A 21,042-nucleotide genomic window follows, 5' to 3' on the forward strand; every position below is an offset into this window, starting at 1 on the left:
CAATAAAAACTTACAAGGTAATTATAGGTCTAGTATTAGTTTTCCCATCAGTGTGGATAAAAATTTATAAGTCTGATAAAAAACACTTTGTAAATTTATTTCAAAAAGTTTAAAATTTTGTTGGATAGTGAACATGGTTTTGCTAGGAGAAATCTTGCTTACTAATCTTTTAACATTTTTTTTTATTTTTAAGAGGTTACTGCTCATGAGGGTAAGGGTGTGGATTTGGTGTACTTGGAATCTCTAGAAAATTAAAATCTTGTAAAAAATTCTCTCTACATGTGTGGTGGATAAGTTGGCTTGAAAAATGAATGGATGGAAAAACAGATGGTTGTTATAATATAAATGAAATGAAGTTTAGTCGAATAGGTTTAATATCACAAGTAATAATAATACTAATAGGAGTACTTTGAAATTTAATGTTGTAGATGATCATGTCTCCCTTTAGAGACGAATTATTGTACTGAAATAAATCTATATTATTATTATCTAATAAATAGCTGTTTCAAAACTTTATTACAATTTATATATGCCTGATAATAGTATTAATAGTACCACTACTATCTCAAAATTCCTGTCTATATCTTGGATCTGTATTTACCGATATAACTGTGTAAATTAACTGTGCTTGAACTTTATTTGTATTTTACAATTTAAAAAAAACAAAATCCAAGCAAAAGCTTAAATTTAAGGATAGTCCTTAGTTAGGCCTAAACTAAAGTTATACCAAAAAGTTTCATCTGACAGGTTATATAGTTATACTATGGTTAAATAAAATTAAAAGAAAGACTTATTGTTACCTGTTCTTTCTAAAACATCGTACACGATGAGATGCAGTGTACACAAACAAGTTAAGTTCACGAATCACACTGCCATTCTCTACGTAATCCGATCACTGCCTGTTAAGTACACGTTAATTAATACGTATTATAAAACCAACACGTTCTTAAAGTTTGGAGTACGTTACACTGGCTAGTAACGTATGACGCAATAAACTCACAACAACAACTGACGAATACTATATTATATATACTGTGTAGATAGCGATATTAGTAATACTATTAACTAGTCGCACCAGAAAAGGTGACATCAAAAGAAATTATAAAAAAAGAGAAGACGAAGTGGTGAAAACAGCGACGTTACTTAACTAATGATTCTACACATTATAGAATGTCGTTTTGATGTGTATTTATTTATGTCATTATGTTTTTCTACAGGTTTTAGTCAGTTCGTTATATAAAAATGGTAGAATAGGATTGATCTTCAGCTAGACAGTTTTATTTTTCTAACAGGATGGTTGGCCTTTGGAACGGATTGCCTTCGGACATTATGGAGGCAGCAAATTTAAGTGAGTAACTATATGAATGATAAGGGCTGGGTTTGAGGGTTTTTTTATTTAACAGTTTTAGTTTCGTTTAGAAGATGGGACAGCCTAGATTGACCAATAGGTCCCTCGTTGTCCCTAAACATTACGTTATTTTTATGGTTAGTTTACGTTCAATGAGAAATTATTGATAATATACCGTACAAATAATGTCATTACTAAAACAAAAAGAATGCTAAGATTTTTTGTCTCTTTAACTTCTATTACTTTTCTTTTCACTCTATAGATTGCGAAACGGAAGAAAAATAATGTGAAAAGCATGGGCATTGTTGGATGTATGAAAGTTCCAAGACCAGCGCAGGACGCAATTAGTTTGTGGTGCCAGACAATCGGCAAATTCAGGTTTTCAGCTGTAATGTAGGTAATTGAATTTAAAAACAAAGAAAAAGCAGGTGCATTCTTCTCTGCCAACAGAAAAGTGTGAATTTACTTGCGTGTATTTTGTTTAAATTACCATAAAATGTTTCAGTATTTTAGTGCAGGTTTTTGTTCGTGTTTCCGACCAATGTTAGCGACATCTATGATTGGAAAAGAAAGCATAAGGACTACAAGGGACTAACCAAATACTACTAATTCCATAAGCTACTCGTCATGTTTACAAAATCTCATTCTTGTAACTTCTCGTCCTATTATTTTCAGTAAACAACTCAAAGAATCAGACATTTTGTTTTTTACTTTATCGAATATCGTTCCCTCGGATGATCTTGTAAATATGAGTAAAATCACCTTTAACCCTTCTTTTGTTATGAGAAAATAAGTTAAGAGATCTCAACTACTAATATAGGTTAGTGGTTTTCAAATTTTGTTATAGTGAGTATAAACTAAGTAAAACATAAAAAAAAACAAAAAACATTTGCGCCTTCATAGTTCACGATTTGCGAGACTGTGTGAGTAAAACCAACCAGAATAATCTGACGTGTCACGGTTGTAAGGGAAGGCCACCTGGTAAGAGAAACAAAAGTTATTTGCGATAATTTTTACTTTACTATTTGAGTTATTTTTCTAATAACTTTTTTCTTTCAAAATCTCCAAACCTTTCTTTTTAAAAATTGACCTTCTGGCACATCCACAGAGGATGTACCCCCATAGTTTGAGAACCATCCTCTGAACAGAATGAACACATTACATAATTCTAAAAATCGAGTTTCGTTACTTTTGAGGAACTCAGCAGAGTAGGAGTGATCTTCAGCTAGACGGTTTTATTTTTCTAACAGGATGGTTGGCCTTTGGAACGGTTTTGAGACGGCTTGGCTGGGTAATGAAAAAGTTTATTATAAATGTACGACGATTCTACAAGATTTTGTCATCCTCAGACACAAGTAGTTTACAGATATACATGAGTATATATATATATGCAGTATAGAACAAAGAGGTCACATGACCAGATATTGCTTCACAGTCTAATATAGGCCATTTATATAGGTAACTTTGGGCTTAACAACAAACAAACAAAATTTTCTTAGAGAAGGAGACCAAAGCTGAACAGAATTCCAAGTACGGCTTAACTAGTGATTTATGTAAAGATATAGTTCTCTCTTGTAATGTATATTTCAATAATTATAATATACATAACAATATTATCATATATACTATCTCAAAACGAAGTGGAAAGGCATGAGCAAAATCCGCAAAAAAAAAACAACCTTGGTGCACATTCTGTCTTCTTGATACTAGAAACAACCAAGTATTCTCTGAAGGTTGTATGGTTCTGTATCCAGTGTACGTCAGTGAAGGTGAAGTCCCTAGTGCTCTAGCGAAGCCTCACGGCAGTTGCTTTATCGGACATGTTTTGTCTATACATATGTTGTGATGAGTCACTATTTTTCGACTCAGTCATCTGGTCCCCAAATTCATCAGCATATTCAATTAACAAGTCACTAAGTTTCTTTCATTTTGTTCGTTATATATTGCTTACTCAATCCTCAACCTACCACCTCAGATGTGTCGATAACTGTACTTAGGGTTCTTTTGACCATGGTGTGATGGATACAATCTTAGCACCTTACTGCACCTATAACAATTTAAACAAACAGCTGGATAGAAAATTGTCTAAAATTCCAAAATAATTCTGAGACTTCGTCTCTAATTGCACATATAAGTTCCCGAGCTAATGCCATAGATAATTTGAACACGCCTGTATCCCAGTCCTCTTGATGATGTTTGTCCAGGTAATCAATAGTGTCCACTGCTTGACTCTCCAATTTCGAAACTAGTAAATGGACCACATGGTTCTGAGTCCAGCTGTTCCTGGTGTTACCTACCTGAAATGCTTCAAGAGCTGGCCTAGGTCTTCTTCTGTTCTATTTTTAAACGTCAGTGGTGAAATATGATTTCTTCAACTTGGAAGTTGGAGCATGATGGTGGGTAAAACAAAATACGCGGCCTAGCTAACTAATGAATGATTATTTACTGTAAAATTCTTATCAATGCTATAGGTGTAGCTATCAGTTTGGCCGCCAATTTTGATTTTATTCCTTTAAGTCGCATGCTCAATCCTTTGGATTCCCGCGCTAACTTTCACAGAGTATATATATGTGTATCTGTTCTCTCTGTGAAAAGTATTGGCTCGTTCCCTTCAAAAAACCCTAATTCGGGCCTAATCTTCAGTAAATAAGCCTATCAACAACAGATGGTTGTTATGGTAATCTAGTTCCGCAAGAAAAGCCCACATTTACTTCTGATTATATTCTCTCACTGATCTCTTATTAACACTTTAAAACAACAAGCCTCAACAATATTCAACGTTTACGCTTGGTCATCAGGCGTACCGTGACAATCAAGATCAAAAAGAAGACGATGGTAACCGGGTCTTCGAGTGACTTAAGCAAAACATTGAGTGATTTAAACAAAACATCAACCTCTTCCCACTTAGATGAGTCTAGTGTGGGTGGTCCTAGTGTTATTAATATGGCTTCAAGTATAGACCTAGATGATTTAATTGTTGTGCTAAATTACAGCTGAGTAAGGTAACAAAAAATCGTAAAAGGGGTAGACGTTCCGCGGAAAGCCAAAATTCAGACGAAAATGTTTTAAGTGATGAAGAATCTATTACTGAAACAGTAAAATCAAATCACCAAGTAATTGAAATAAAACCACATTTACATTGGACACAAACGCTAAACAACAGGATGAAGAAGGATTCATCCTTGTACAAAAGAAAACAACAACAACAAAAAACACGCAACACAAATACTACACAAGCCAAACAGGAACCACCGAAACATGCCATTATAATTGAAGGAATACACGATTGATACAAAGACAATCTGAGGGTCGCGGGTTCGAATACCTCTCACACCAAACATGCTCGCCCTTTCAGCCGTGAGGGCGTTATAATGTGACGTTCAATCCCACTATTCGTTGGTAAAAGAGTAGCCCAAGAGTTGGCGGTGGGTGGTGATGACTAGCTGCCTTCCCCCTAGTCTTACACTGCTAAATTAGGGACGGCTAGCGCAGATAGCCCTCGTGTAGCTCGGTTTATAAACGATAAGTATTGATTTAGTGCACAAAATTTGAATCTTGATATTACATTTAATGTCTTTTGAAATATAAAGTGCAAACAATGTGTAAAGCAAAAGAATCAATAAACTCATTTTAGTAAGCGTCAAGATGATTAGCCTAAAATTGATAAGATTTCTATATTTTAAAATTGTGTGATCTTATTTGCATAGTGAATTGAAATCTTTTGATATACAAGTTTAACATAAATTCTGCGTATAACGAACAATGTGATCAAATAATTAAGGTACTAATAACGGTTTCACAAAGTAACTGTGTTAACAATGTTATTATAATCTCTGGCGGATCCAGGAGGTGGCCATGGCCCCCCAAACGAAAGTAAAATAACTGTCATGATGATTTTAGCCCACAAACAGATGGTTTGTTAGTATGATTTCTTACAATGTGAAGTACATTTTTGAACCCCACTTACAGAAGCTTCACCCCTGGAATCCACAAGGAGCCCTAAGATGCTCACTGTTACGTTGAGCGCCTTAAGCGACATCTTACCAAAACTATGCCCCCCCCCCAATACTAACTCTGGATCTACCAATTACTATAATACACACACTTGAAGTGCAAGGACTTTAGTCGTTGGTTTTTAAGATATGTTGTGTGAATTTGTAAGTACATTCTGGATAAATCTGAAAGACGAAACACATGTATCTGTCGCAACATGAATATAACGTAGAAATGTACAATGTTATATATTTGAGAAATAAAGAAGAGGCAGATTTCTTTTTCTTGTCTTATAGAAAATAAATAGTCTCTTTTGGGTTGTGGAAACGCTTGTCTAAAAATTTGCAATTCTGTACATATAAAAATGGAAATAAAAATTTGTGACTGGAATTAATATACGAAACGTTTTACATTGATAATATGGTTAGGCATAAAACGGTAGGATTTACAGATTTATGAAATACATCTTAAGAAAAAACGTTACATTCGGGCAATATTTAGTTGAAGTAAATATTTTTTGAAAAACAAACAAACAACACAAAACAGATTACACCATCGTCTTGTTGCTTTAAAGCAAATAGTTCAGCCTTTGGCCAGTGAACTGCGTGAGAAATGCTAAAAATAGGCCTATGTTTCCAAGCGTAGCAGTATTCCTGGAATAAACGCCGACTACCGTTAGCTACGGCTGATATACAACAATAAACAGTAGGCCTTATTTGCTTACAAATGCGTTATATTTGTGACTGTAACTGATCCACGAAAAGTCATACGTTTGGAATATCGTTATCCATAAAATGATAAGATATATGAACTTATGATTTATATGTTAACAAAAGTTACATTTGTGTAATATTTAACTAGAAGTTAGAAGAAATCATTTCCGAGCGAGAGTAAGTTTGTTTGTTTTGGAGCAAAGCCACATTGGACTATCTGCTGTGTTCACCGCGGGAAATCGAATCCAACCCGAATCGAAATCCTTAAATTTACCGCTTTCACGCCGGAAGACTCAAGTTTAAGAACTTAAGGGTAAAGTCAAAAGGTTATAGAACTAAAGAATATGACAGATTGAAAATACAAGTTCAAACACTGTTTATAAAAAAATCATTTTCGTTTGGAAATGTTGTACTCTTAGTGTGATGCATACGATAAATATATAGAGTTTGAATGCTTTAGTTTAATATTTAAAAAACGTTATTTTTATGTTTATATAAGAAAAACTACAGCATAAATATGAAAACTGTATTGTATTATCATCATTAGTTATTGTGATGCATACGATAAATATATAGAGTTTGAACTACTTCTGTTAATACGAAAAATTGTCCTTTTGGGTGTTTGTTGTTAAGCCCAAAACTATACAATGGGCTGTTTGTCCTCGGACTTACCGCAAACTAACCGGAGTATAACGAAGTGAAAATATAAAGTGAAAGTTATACCGTAACGATAATGCAGAACTAATATAAACTAGTGTATGAATAGTTATAATGTAAACCACGAAGTCAAATTGTACTGTGTTTCTTTTGGTTAGTGTGATATGTTCCTTATATATACCTAGAGTTTACATGTTTTAGAACAACGTAGATTGTAAGTTAAGCTAGTATACGGACAAATTGTATATAGTCAAGTTGTCGTGAATAAAATATTAAGTTCACGTATTTAAACACGTTGTTTGTTATTAAATAAATGGATATTGAAATTATAAAGAGAAACTCTGTAGGTCATCTGATGTTACTTCATAGAACTATCCAGCACTCTTGCAATGTTCACTATCCACCCGTTGGTGACATTCCTTGGTACTACCCTCCTATAATGTCATAGGCCTCGTGACCTTACAGCCTCAAAGCATATCCCTCCCCCCTTAGGCCCTGGGACCTGGACTACTGTTGTTATATTTGTAATATTTACAATATTTTTATGCATCAGAATTTTGTGAAATATGGTTAGTATTAACGGCAATAGTAACATCTTCAGTTAAAAAAAGAAAAATATATATGTAATTTTGTATTTATTTTCCATATCAGAAGCATGGTGGTTCTAGAGTTTGTACATAATTTGAAAAGGAGGCCCGGCAGTTTTAAGAGTCCCCAGTACCAAAACCCAAACCAAAGAAGTCAGAAACATATAGTACCAGCACAGAAGGGAGGAAGAGGTCTACTAGAACCTGACCGTCCCAGGTCGTAAAACGACCTAAATTCCGACCAGGGGAGAGAGAGAGACTCCCCAGTGAATATAAGATTTTTGTTATGAATGTCGCGCAAAGCTACACGAGGGCTATCTGCGCTAGCCGTCCCTAATTTAGCAGTGTAAGACTAGAGGGAACACAGCAGATAAATGCTCTCGATAAAACAAAACACGAACATAATAACAGGAAGTATTTATTAGACGTTTCGGAATCATCATATTTCCATCATCAGTAATCTAGGGTTACAAAACAAACAACCAATATTTGTAATCACAACAGAAATATATACATAAGAAATAAACAATTCGAATATACAAATATAACAGGAGAAAATGAAAACTGAGACACAAGTGAAATAGTTAAAATAGGTTTAAATCCAGGGAAGTCTGTGTGTTATTTAGGGACGGGAGAAGAGTTTTTATGTATAATGTTTCTTTTATAAGAAGTTCAGTGTCATGTTTGGCTGTTGAAACAATTTTATAGTTTGAGAGAGAAATAGGATGCCCTGTTTCTGTATTGTACTGATGGATAGCGAAGTTTGGAAAACTGGCATCTATCAAAGAACCATATAATATTCCAGGTTGGGAGCCTGTGGGATATAGATTATTGTAAACACAATCAGAAATAATATTTCCTTTGCTTAGGTTTCTAAGAAATCTCTGGGTTTTCCCTTCAGGTTGTAGAGTATGGGTTAATGGTTACTTGTTTATAAGTTTGAACTTGTTGTGGTCGTTAAGAATATCAAACATTTTTTTAACATAGTCAACTTTGTGGAGGAAAACAACTCTGTTTCCTTTGTCCGGTCGGATGATGATGATATTTTTGTTTCGGCTAAACATTTGCAAAAAAAGGTTCAACTTCAATATTAACTTATCAACAATTTAAAAACAAAAACTGAATTGTTAGAGTACAGTGATACTACTACTACTAGAACCATAAACATGTGTATTGGGGACGAGTCTAAAACACCAAAACACGTGATGTTTCCTAGTAACAATATTCCTAATTTTCATAAAACATAACTGGATTTTGTGTTCAGAAGAAGTCAAAAGTAATTATTAAATCATTAAAATATGGAGGGAAGTATATTATTTAAGATCGTGAGTGCCAAAAGAAAGGCTCTCACTACTTTATTTCTACCTCAAACAGTTGGTTCTAAACATAAAATTATTGTATGCTGTTTAAGTGCTAACTTAACTGTTGGTACAAGGTAACTAACAACTCTCAATATATATATCCAGAATTTGAAACATAATTCATACTGAGAAACACTGGATCCTTGATCTAAGCTGTCAACAATATCAGTTTGTAGTACTCTAAGTCAGGGTCTGGCCCCTCTCACAACACATATTCTTTGTACACACGTCCGTTAAATTCAGCATCAACCTTCCGCTCGGACCAACCTTCTTTGCCACAGTGCAGGATCAACTCGACCTTCTTATGCTTTGACAGCGCCATAATCAGTCATATATTCGACATTTAGAGAAGCTGCAAATCAACTATGGTTCCAGATTTTTCGGATACTCTGTACATATAGACCGCTAGTACACTCAGCACTATGTACAGACGCGTATAAAGTAACAAACTTTTGTATTTTTGTTTATAAAAAAAAATCTTCCCCTTAAAACTGCATGTAAATATATCCGTGAACAGCACAGTGAATAAGAGCGTGCTTCACGCAAACTTTTCTGCCTGAATGAGAACGTATGTTACAGTAAAAAGTTATTAAACTTGAACTATTTATTTGATCGAATAGAGCCTGTTCCGGACATTTTTTTATGATGTTAGTAATTATAGAAAATAGTATAGTCTTTTGATCCGCTAAGTATTAGAAAAACTATGTTAGCAGGGGCGGGTGGGGCTGTCGTCTACTGAAACAAGGTTTAATTTAAAAGAAAAATTATTTGAATTTGTTTGAAGTTAAGGACAAAGCTATAGAAAGGGCTATCTGTGCTCTTACTAACACGGGTATCGAAACCAGGTTTCTAGCGTTGTACTGGGGGGGGGGTATACTATTTGAAACAGGCTTTATCAGGTGCTCTATCTCCTGTTAACAGCTTCTGGTATGGATGAGGGATGAAAGGGTAACTATATTACTCTTTTAAAATTCTTTTTGTGTGAATTAGTTTCAGTTTATGTGATTTTGTGTTCTTATAGCCCTCTGCTGAATTGTAAATGAAAAATTTTGCACACTTTATTTCGTTTTATTGTGTGAGCTGTATGAATAATATGAGTACGTATCATAGGTTAGGAATCACTCTGTTGCCTCTCTCTCTCTTTTTTAGAAATTATTTTCCTTTGAACTCAACGAGTGTCGAAACCCGGTTTCTAGCGTTGAGAGTCCGCAGACATTCCGCTGTGCCACTGGGGGGCGTTCTCGTCCAGAGAAAAACAAATGCGCAAAACATTTTTTTCTTGGACTAATGCCCCTATCATATATTCACGCAGACGCACGTTGCAGTCGCAAATGTGCTCGTGCACTTTAGTTTTAAGCCCTGACTAAGTAGGAGCAAAAAAAAAAAAAGTTTTGAAAATTAATTATTGTACCAAACAATACTAACAATGGGACTAACATACAGGGGAGGATTGGGCACTAAAAACGACCTGGGAAAATTATTTTTATATCGGTCCTCCGGGGTGGGCAGAGCACAGATAGCCCATTGTGTAGCTTTGTGCTTAATTACAACCATCAGAATGAGAACGCATGCAGCGCCAGTAAGATGGAGTTAAAAGGTTTTTAACTCTTACCGAAATATTTATTTGGACCATTAAAACCATTCCCGAGAGTTTTTCAGGTTGTTCAGGACGTTTGAGAACTTTGCAATTACGTCTATTGTATTTTTTGACTGTTGTGTGATTTTAAAACTTTTTGTAAACATATTGATTTATTACTCACTATGAATTATGATTTTAAATTTTGTGGCAATAACTTGTTTCGGGTTTTAATAAACCGTTCCGTTTACAGGTTTTACTTTACCCCACGAACTAAAGCTAACCGAGAGTACGGGACACTATACAGCGCTGTTCTTACCCAGAATAATGCAATAGCGTAATTTTATATACGTCACTGTTGGTAATTCCAGTAAAAACAATAGATGAGACTACAGCCTCAAGGTATCACCTGACCTGCCAGTTGAACTGCTAGAAAGGGAACACCAAATACGTTGCGTGTAGCACATGGGTTTTTCATGCTGACTGCTGGAACATATTCTTGGCTACTTTTGCACTTACAAGTTACATATTTATTTGGACACGATCCCAAGCCTACTAGCGTCATTCTAAATCAACCAAACAACCGAAGACTGCTCCACAAACACAGGAAAGACACGCGCATAAAGCATGTCAGTCGTAGCTTTGATTTGAACATGTTACGTATGCATTTTCCAGTCGCTTCCTGTACCAATCTTATCATTCACGGACAGGCGCAGTGTTATGGGTGTTTCAGGACTGTCTGTGTATGTATACCTCACTTTCAAAGTTTTGGACCGAAGACGCCATACTAATGCAGGTTAGTACAGCACGTGTTTAAAACATGTTTAGTATCAAGAAATAACTATTAGATGTTCAGTAACATTTATTAACATTATCAAAATAATTTGATTCTCACGAAAAGAAACGAGGAAGTTGCGGAGAATGTAACCTTTATTTTGTAAATGACGGTTCATGTACCCATCATAATACGAACAGGCGTCTAAGTTCTATCAGACTGTCGTAACAAGTTGAATCTTGAGATCGTCCCTCCCCTTACTGAAACGTTATAAACGATAAATCAGTGCTTTCAATACGTTGACCGCTGACCATTGGTACTTGATTTCCTCAATGGCTCTCGTCTGTGCTCCCAATGTTGACCATTTCGTTAAAATGTAAAGTCAGTTTCAACGATATAAGCTATTTCAAGTACGTAGCATATATGATTGAAATACAGATAATATTATAGTGTTAGCGCCTTGATTTGATTTAAATTGTTAAGAAAATAATATCTGTGTACTTTATGTACAGGAACAATTATATTGTTCGTTCATTATATAGTAATTAGTATACATAAATTATACGATATTAATACTAACAGCTTTCCAACAACAATGTTCAAATACATCAATATTATATTAATAGTACATTTTGATGTATAAGCAGGGCTAGATTAATGAAAAACCTAACCGAGCTATAGCTATGGCCCTACCCCTAAAAGTAGGGCCTAACAAAAAAAAAGTCAGCAAAAACTTTACTAGTATTAAATGGCTATGAATTCTGTTTATAATTCATAATTTCCGTTGTTGTTTTTTTATCCTTTCGTGAATAGACTAGTTTTAAATCACTATCTATAGATAGACAGATCAAATATAATGTTGTACTTTTAGAAAATATATTGCTTATGAATAAATATTTGATTCTGTTGCTGTACACTTTTTTATTTGTCTGATTTGTAATGTTCAACATATAAGTGCTATTTGAATAACTATAATTCATGTTGTACATACGAAACTATATAAATGGGCTCTTGCTCTATCTTGTCCCCCGAGAGATTAATCCGGTCCTGAGTATAAGTGTTCTTGTGCATACTTCTAATACAAAGTTTTATACTTTAAGTGCTCTAGAAACGTAATTCGTTTACAATATAAGTATACTAATTTAGTATTCAAATGGGTCAAAATAACACATCCTAAGTAGATTACTTGTATACTATTTTTTTTCTCAAAGTTTTTAATATCATAATTAAGCTATACATGTGTATTTTAGATAGCCATAGTTGTCATGTACGTTATGCCTTTTTTTTGCAAATTACAAATTTACTAGTTATATAATTAAATACCTTAAGACTCAAACTGTTCGGAGGGGTTCCATTTTTCGAAGCTTTCGTCATCTTGGCCTCTGTTGTCTTCGCTTTCTGTCTCTAGACATCTATAGATCTATCGACCTCCGTGTGATGCCTGCTAGGCTTGACGCATCATTGTATATGACATTTAGTATCATGTCTGTATAAATGCTCTCAGCAGGTTTTGGGCCTCCGCCAGTTTTTGACTGTTTTCTGTTTGAGCAATCGTTCTTTATTCTAGATAGCAAATGCTTGATTTTTTTTTAGTAGATCTTGCCTGTGTTCCCAGTGCGTTGACAGCTGTCCATTTGTGCTTGCTTTCTTCAGTCGTCTGTGCTTTCAATGCGTTGACTTCTGTTCATTTGTGCTTGATTTCTTCACTGGGTCTCGTCCGCTGTCCATTTCTTCTTTATTCCTCCGACGGGTCGCGTCGGTCAACACATTGGAAACACAGGCGAGACCCGTCGGAGGAATAAAGAAGAAATGGACAGTGGTCATCACATTGGAAACACAGCTGTTTGGATAGTCAACCACTTCTCCTTTTGTGTAAATATTACTATTGTGTTACTTTTGTGTAAACATTACTATTGTGTTACTTCTGTGTAAACATTAACTATTGTGTTACTTCTGTGTAAACATTAACTATTGTGTTACTTCTGTGTAAACATTAACTATTGTGTTATGCTTAGAGTTTAGAATTTCCTTGTTCTCTTTATATAGAGACAGAAGTGAAGAACTGAGAATCAGGGTGTATTTAAATGAATCAGAATGGAGAATGTTTTTGTCCCAAATTAACATGCTAATTGCAGGATATAGAAAGAGGAAACTTTCATTGGTACACATACAATCTTTTTTTCTTTTGTTCAGGTTAAAACGTCCTGTCATGGCCAGGTGATTAGGGCGCTCAACTCCCAATCTGCCGGTCGCAGGCTCGAATCCCCGTCCCACCAAACGTGCCCGCCCTTTCAGCCGTGGGGGCGTTATAATGTGACGGTCAGTCCCACTATTCGTTGGTAAAAGAGTAGCCCAAGAGTTGGCGGTGGGTAGTGATGCGCGAATTTCCAAACAAACCAAACCTAAGTATAACTTTAATAGCATCGTCTATTTTACTAGATTACGTTTATGTCTGTCTACTTGTCATAAGTATAATTGAATAACTTCAGTCTGATATAACTTTGTAGTATGGTGCACCTTTGTAATGAGGTATGCACTAGGATATCCAATGTTTTTTTTTTTTGGTATTCTGTTCATGATAATTTGCACTTTTTGTAGCAGTTTTCTCACAGTCACTGAAATCATAACTGTGCTGACCCGTGTAAATTTACTGAAACACCAGAGATGAATTAGAAGAGTTCCCATGATGCAACTAGAGGGGACGAACATGCGAAACTTTATTGCTCACATTGAATATTTGGATCAGTTGAGGGCTGACATTGCGAGCTGTGTAAGCTCTCATCAGTCCAGCATTACCATCTTCAACAGATCAAAACTATGTAACATCAGCAAGCAGGTTTCACATTTCGTGGGACGATTTTGTGTTTAGTAGTTACAAGATAATAAATCAATCGGGGCCGCGCTGAGGGAGGGGGGTGCACCCCCTGAATTTCACGCTGTCCCACCCAAATTCAATTTTTCTTGTACTTTAAAAATTATATTAATTTTAAAAATCGTATTACTGTATGGTGGCCCCCACAAAAGCTCTACTGCCCCCCCTCCTCCCGAGGGTAGAGGAGTTGGGTACCGACTCACTAAAAGAAGAGGCTGAGGAAATTAGCTATTTCGAGGTAGTTCGATCCCATTACTTAGAGAGCGTGTTTTGAGTATGATCTGATTTACAGTTGTTTTAAAGAAAGAGTAATGTGGAAACATGTTCAACGTACACTTGTCTATTTCAGGAATATCCCGGCCGGTAACCTCGGTGTCTGTGCAATTCAGAAGTATCCCGTCGGCAACCTCGGTGTCTGTAATTCGGGAATATCCCGCCGGTAACCTTGGTGTCTGTGCAATTCAGGAGTATCCCGCCGGTAACCTCGGTGTCTGTGCAATTCAGAAGTATCCCGTCGGCAACCTCGGTGTCTGTAATTCGGGAATATCCCGCCGGTAACCTTGGTGTCTGTGCAATTCAGGAGTATCCCCCTGCACAGACACCGAGGTTGCCGATTCAGGAGTATCCCGTCGGCAACCTCTGTGTCTGTGTAAACATGAAACTGAGAGCATGATCAGAGTTCAGTCTTCGTCGTTGAAATCTTTGGCGACACAGATATTTATGCTTCACAGAATTCCAATAAACTCGTTACAAAAGAGATGTTAAGTCATCTTTTGGGGAACATCCCAAACAACCAGACATTCAACGTTACGGGAACGTATTATTATTACGGTCTTCCCGTTGTGGTTGTGATGTCAGTAATAATAATTACGGTCATGCTCGCTGCTGTAGTGGGAAATATTCTAGTGATACTAACAGTCTTTAAACAGAGAAACCTGAGAAGTAAAACGAACGTATTTCTTGTTAACTTGGCAGTAACCGACACCCTTACCGCCGTTCTCAATATGCCGATATCATTGATTACTTTGATAAACGGTGACTGGATTTTTGGAGACGTACTTTGCAAGTTCAATGGATTCACGATGGCCATGTTTTTGATCTGCTCCATTCAGACGATAATGTGTATCGCTATCTACAAATATATTTCAATAACTCGACCATTTAGCAATGCCATGACTTCAAGGAGGATTGCTGCTATTATTGCAACTATATGGTTTTGGTCTGCTCTTTGCGCCAGTGCTCCACTGTTCGGATGGAACAAAATAGTTTACAAACTAGGGTCGACCCAGTGTGGACCAAGTTTACCCGACGAGTGGCTTGATTACTCGCACTCCATTGTTATCAATGTCACTAACTACATTTTGCCCCTATCGGTGATGATGTTCTCATATTATTATATTTTTAAGGAAATTCACGAACACACGCATCGAATGATCAAAACGTCAAACTTCACCCTAGAGAACTCACTGGTTCAGCAAAAGAGCGTGACTGTTACTCTGTTTCTTGTGATGACGTGTTTTCTCTTGTGTTGGACTCCTTACGTAACGTACTCTACTTCAGTGGCTTTTGTTCGAGATAAACACATCATACCTGTTATTTTCAATCCTTTGGTAGGTAACATGACGAGTTTATCGAATCAAGTTTTATTTTGTCCTTTTTTTTTCTTCACTAAATATTTATTATGCAGTAAAGTCAGTGATTGACTTTTGAGAAAACCGAAAATCAAATATCAAGCTTAGATATGTGAATTTGTTTGGATGTGTTTGGTTGATAGTTGATTTAATATCAAAATAAATTGTCGCGTTTCCGAATGTTCTTGATACGCTATGTAAAAATAAATTTTGTTATTTTAGGCTACAAGTCTAAGTCTTAAGAAACTACTACCAAGTTTCCCCCTAATTCTTCCACCAATACATACCCTAGAGAAACTACTACCAAGTTCCACCCTAATTCTTCCATCAATTTGTGACAAAGAACGGTTATGAACAATTTTTTATTTTCATTTATAACACGGTTTAATCCAAGGGTTCCTGGCTCGCGTTCCGTTTCAAAAAACCGTATTTCATACAGAGCCGTCTGTACGTCACATGATTGACAATAAAATCCCACTATTTGGGCAGAAAATAGGCCTAAAGGTTGGCGGTGGATATTTTTGACTAGCTGTCTTCCGTTTAGTCCATCATTTCACAATTAGGGACGGCTATGCGCAGACCACCTTTTGTCTGAAGTTCAGAAATTAACATACACACATTTTGTATTCCCCGTCGATCCAGTAGTTAAGAATTTTTATAAATTTATTTTAAAAAATCATATTTTGTTAATAAAATTCACAATCCACAACCACTTGGTTTCGAATGTAATAACTAATACTGAAATATCATCAATGCATGAAGACTCGTAAATTACGAACTGTGTTAATACGACTTTTCTTCGCATCGGTAGAGTTCGCGCATGGCTAGTCCTAACGAAATCAGAGGTTAAAGTGGGGCTAAAATATGAGGTTAAAGTATACATACCCATAAGGAAAAAAAATGGCGACATGACATACCCATAAGGAAAAAAAAGGCGATATATTTCTGCCAAACACCTAACCTACATCTGTTTGGTTTCGTAGGAAAATACGTTTGGTTTTGGTTTCTCTGCAACTATAGCGCGAGTATGTTTCACATTAGGTCAAATACCCATCCACACCAACAAGCCAATTCTAAATGCGTGCACACCGGCACCTTTTCCAAACCACTTTAAAAACTTCCCGATATACACGTTCAACTTAATAAGTCATTATTTAGTTTTAAATGTAATTCCAAGTCAAACATTAAATGTCTAACTCACCTGACGAGTTTTCCTTTGCTGGCTTTGTCGACATCAGTCTAGAATATGGTGTAGCTATAAAGAGTTAGAATTTTTCTGAAGAAGGGAAAGTTGAACTCGCGATTCTGGTAATTGGCTGAATGTTTTAACCAATCACGTTATCGCGTCTTAAATGCTGCAAATCTCAGTTTTAACTTCACCGATTGCTAAGATCTGAATCTGGCTGGATTCACGAGTCATGAAAATCGGCCTATCAAGCTTAGAGTCTCTATTGGCGTTATTTTTGTGGGAAGTGCTATCTTAAGTGGCTTAAATATAAGTGCCAAAAAGTTCTGTGATGTTAAGATTTTTTTATTAAGAGTTCATAGTTAAGGTCCGGTGGGATTCGAACCCTAGATTCTGCCAATAAGGAAATGGCTTTAGTCAACCAAGCGACCAAATTTCGAGTGTCGCAATTTGGTCGCCTAATTCTCTAAAGCCAGTTCCCTATTGGCAGAATCACGGGTTCGAATCCTACATGACCTTAATTACAAATTTCGAATGTCGTAAGTCTCATGTTACGTTAGTTTTTACCACAGTTTGTACGCTTAATTCTCTAAAGCCAATTCCCTATTGGCAGAATCACGGGTTCGAATCCCACATGACCTTAATTACAAATTTCTCATGTCGTATGTCTCGTGTTCCGTTAGTTTTTACGGATGGAATTTAGCGGTAGTCTTGAGCCATGCTAACTAGTAGAAGCTATAAATGACCCTGTTTGCTGGAAATTTCTTTTAAACCAGTTTATGATGAAGTATTTGCCATTACCAGCAGTCTTATTCATGCATTTCGACTTACTTTCCAAATTAAGATACTTAACACTTCCCCAATTACAGCAGTGTGGATCCAAGATTATTATTAGTTCTTAATATTTATGTGAAGGCTTTGTTGGAGAGTATAACATTCATGCTATACAAGTTATTTCGCTTGTTATCAACCCATATAGGTCCGGGGTTCGATTCTCCGCGGTGGACACAGCAGATGGCTTCCTGCGGCTTAGTTTTAAAATAAAACAATCAACAGATATAAGCGAAATTGAAAAGATCTTTTTAACAATTCGTTAAAAAATTTTTACTTTGATTTCAGTGTAATTTTCTGTCATAACAAATTATAATAGGAAAATTACGCCCGAAAATATCGTTAACAGCGAGGGGGCGCAGTTGATGAAACAATGCATTGTAATCTCTATAAATAAGATCCCAAGAAAAGTATATTTAACCATATTGAATGTTAGTTTCGCTCTAAGCAGGTAGAACTTTTGTATCGGCAGTTAATATATTAATTACTTAACAGAAAACATTTTACGAGGCCTGTGAATACTCATGAATTTTTAAAGTTTTTACCTGATTTTTTTGTGTCTCATTTACCATAACGTCGTTTGTTTATGTTTTGTTTTTTAGGGTTATTGGTGTGGATATCTGAACTCTGCTTGTAACCCGATCATTTATGCCCTCCGCAACCCATCTTTTCGCCAAGGATACATGGATATTTTATGCGGGCGCTCGAACGATCCTTTAAAGCCCTCAAAAGGTCATTTTTATGAACTATATCACCTTGACAAATTATGTTAAAAGCTTTATAGTACAAATGTTAACCATTTTACCTAAATACCACCGAAACGGTTATAGCCATCGGGCGTCCGCAGTATGGGGGGGGGGGGGGGCAATATGCCCCCTAGAATTTCAGAAGAACATTTATTTGAATAATTTATTTAAAAGTGTATTAGAAAATAATACCATTTGAATATAAATGACGAAATTAGCTGTAAATAAATAAGCCGTAATCGGCCAGAGCATCGCATTCAAACTTCAAGGCAATGTTCATGGGCTGAGAGCTTGCCCCCATCTGAAATAAACTCTGTAGATGCCCATGGTTACAGCTAATCGACGTATTTACGGAATTATATTTGTTGTTGCTATGTTTGGTTTAAAAAAATGTATTTTTTTCTCTTGAACCAATTTTTTTTTCTATGACTGAGTGGTGGTGCTTAAGAGGTGACACCATAAAAATGACGTGTTACATTCACTAAACCCTGCTTTGGAGGTACAAAATCTAACATTTTGTTTATCTGATACATGGGTCGGGCGTGGCCTTGTGATTAGTCCAAGATTAGCGTTGTGATGCCGTTCAACATGCTCAGTTGTGGGTGAGCTGTAATAGTGACGGTCAGTCTGGATTTTCAGATTAAAGCCAGACAAAGCCATTATGACGGTGGGTGCTGTTAAACAACATCCTTCACTTTCATCAGTAGCTCCAATATATGAACGCTGTAAACAGATGCCTAGGGTCCTACGACCTGACCGTTTAGCTCGTGTTGCATAAGGTGGTGTTCAGGTTGACAAAATAGCAAATTATCTGACCTCCTATGACACTACCTGCTCGTGATAGTGTTATTTTACGTTGGTAGTTAAGTAATTAAAAATATAATTTTAAACCCCCAAATTATCAAATTCTGCATTTAGAAACACTGTTCAATCGAACACATTATTAAAGATTTGCTTCAATTTGAAAAAATTACAAAATATTTTAGAAAAAAAAATTGAACTCTCAAAATGTGAAAGTTTTTTTTTACGTATTTCCTAAAATAAACCCGTATGATTGTGGGGATATCATCCTCCTACCCTAAAAAAGTTGTTCCTACCTAACTCGAAATCAATAAATTAGTTATCAGTCATCGATAGAACTTATTCGAAGTTATGTTAAGCTCTCTCTCTCCAATGGACAACAAGACATTAGTAAAAGTTTAATAAAAATTATTCTGTTCTATCGTTGGAATAGCCATAGAAGGTAATTATTTAAATATATATTAAACAATACATTTTCTAAGCTTTATTTATTAAAAACTTCGAACTGATATACCGTAGATAGTATGTTATATATTGCATATATGTTATATTTGTTATGCTATACCCATATTATATACGGTATACAAACTCAAAATATATCTAGTTTCAATACGTATAGCATAACAAATATAACATATTATATACGGTATACAAACTCAAAATATATCTAGTTTCAATACCATACCTATTGAAATTACAAACAGTTTAGGCTTAAATATTTCTGAATTCGTCTCCCCCTGTACTACTGTTGAATTCATTTTCTTTTTTTTGTATTCAATTTTAACAAGTAACTAGCGTCGTGTTTTTGTCTACAGTAAATTAATTTGTTTGAATATCGTTTTCATTAAGAAAAATGCAAGATATTTGGTTACTTAATATGATATTGTTATAGTACAGCGTGGTCGTTTGCAATAAGCCGTTTATGTTATACATATTATCATGTCTTACGTTACTGTAAACGTTATTTTAGATTGGGCCATTTGTAAACGTTTCTATATTCTGTTGTTTCACTTCAGATAACGCTCGACATAAAGTAGGTTTAAGATCCCAGCCAAAATACCCCGTCCTGTCTACAACCAATTTTCTGAGGAAACACGACCAGTATTCACCACGAACAAGTTTATTCGACATTGTGGATACTACCAGGGGGAGCTGGAGTCCTTTACACATTTCCGAAAAGACACACTTGGAGAGAAGATTCGGGTTGATTAAAGGATTAGGCACTATCCAGTTGAACTCCAGAAATGCAGCTTCTCTCACGGGAATTAACGACCACGGACATATACAGACGCTTAAGATAAAAAATCTCGATTCTGATTATCATCTCGCGTGTGCTCCTCACGTGCCATGCGATCAAAATGTACGCTATCCTATAAATTCTGTCTTGGTTAGGCAAATCGGCGTAAACGAACGAGGCCTTCATGCCGCCATTAACGAATACGCTCCCAGATGTTTATCTGATCCAAATTTGTCCAAAAGTAAAACAGTAGAATTGCAACAAGATTCTGCCGACGAAGAATTCACCAAACTTTAATGTGTTACACGTTTGTTCGCAGAAATTTGGATATCTTGCCTAATCAAAGAGCAATATTTGATGTTCAAATTGACGTGGTGAAAATGTTACGTTTCCTGGAATACTTCTGTATTGTATTCACTGAAAACTAGTGAATGGTATTAACTTTGTTATTATATATTGTTACATCTCCGTTTGTTAATTAACTTTCCGTAACTTCGTTCCGACGAAACTTTAGCGACACAAGTCCTTACTTAATAAAACTGGTTTATTCTTTCCGAATATAACTTTACGATACACTTAATTTCAACAATCGCGCTAAAACAAACGCTGTAAAAACGAACGTTAACTTCAACAATACGTCTCTCTCTGACTGCAGTTCAATTACTCATTACCTACACACACATTATTGTTCGTCACGTTGTCACCCTCTTTTATATACCAGACTACCC

General features: G+C 35.8%; 2 protein-coding genes and 1 long non-coding RNA gene across 5 annotated transcripts in view; 2 read left to right on the plus strand and 1 right to left on the minus strand.

Moving 5' to 3' along the window:
- LOC111088090 overlaps positions 1-2,036 on the plus strand; it is a 19,212-nt gene extending 17,176 nt beyond the window's left edge. The window contains exons 2-3 of the long non-coding RNA XR_002612692.1: positions 1,293-1,348; positions 1,611-2,036. This is a non-coding gene — a long non-coding RNA (uncharacterized LOC111088090). The remainder of the gene's footprint in view (positions 1-1,292; positions 1,349-1,610) is intronic.
- Positions 1-10,746, minus strand: part of LOC106468666 (WAS/WASL-interacting protein family member 1-like) — a 40,449-nt gene extending 29,703 nt beyond the window's left edge. Inside the window, exon 1 of one of the 3 annotated variants that reach the window (XM_022397028.1) lies at positions 10,650-10,746. The gene's annotated coding sequence lies outside the window, so the exon portion shown is untranslated. Of the gene's footprint in view, positions 1-800; positions 1,173-10,649 lie in introns of those variants that run through there. The other 2 variants (XM_022397030.1, XM_022397026.1) reach the window with 2 other exon arrangements.
- A 231-nt stretch (positions 10,747-10,977) lies between these two features.
- On the plus strand, positions 10,978-20,826 carry LOC106468667 (histamine H2 receptor-like). The gene is made up of 4 exons (XM_013929102.2): positions 10,978-11,031; positions 14,232-15,492; positions 18,133-18,262; positions 20,094-20,826. The coding sequence occupies exons 2-4, from the start codon at positions 14,641-14,643 to the stop codon at positions 20,609-20,611; spliced, it is 1,500 nt and encodes a 499-aa protein (XP_013784556.1). The 5' UTR covers positions 10,978-11,031; positions 14,232-14,640; the 3' UTR covers positions 20,612-20,826.
- The last annotated feature ends 216 nt before the right edge of the window (positions 20,827-21,042 follow it).

This window comes from Limulus polyphemus, unplaced genomic scaffold (assembly GCF_000517525.1).
Source record: "Limulus polyphemus unplaced genomic scaffold, Limulus_polyphemus-2.1.2 Scaffold3104, whole genome shotgun sequence".
Lineage (NCBI taxonomy): Eukaryota > Metazoa > Arthropoda > Merostomata > Xiphosura > Limulidae > Limulus > Limulus polyphemus.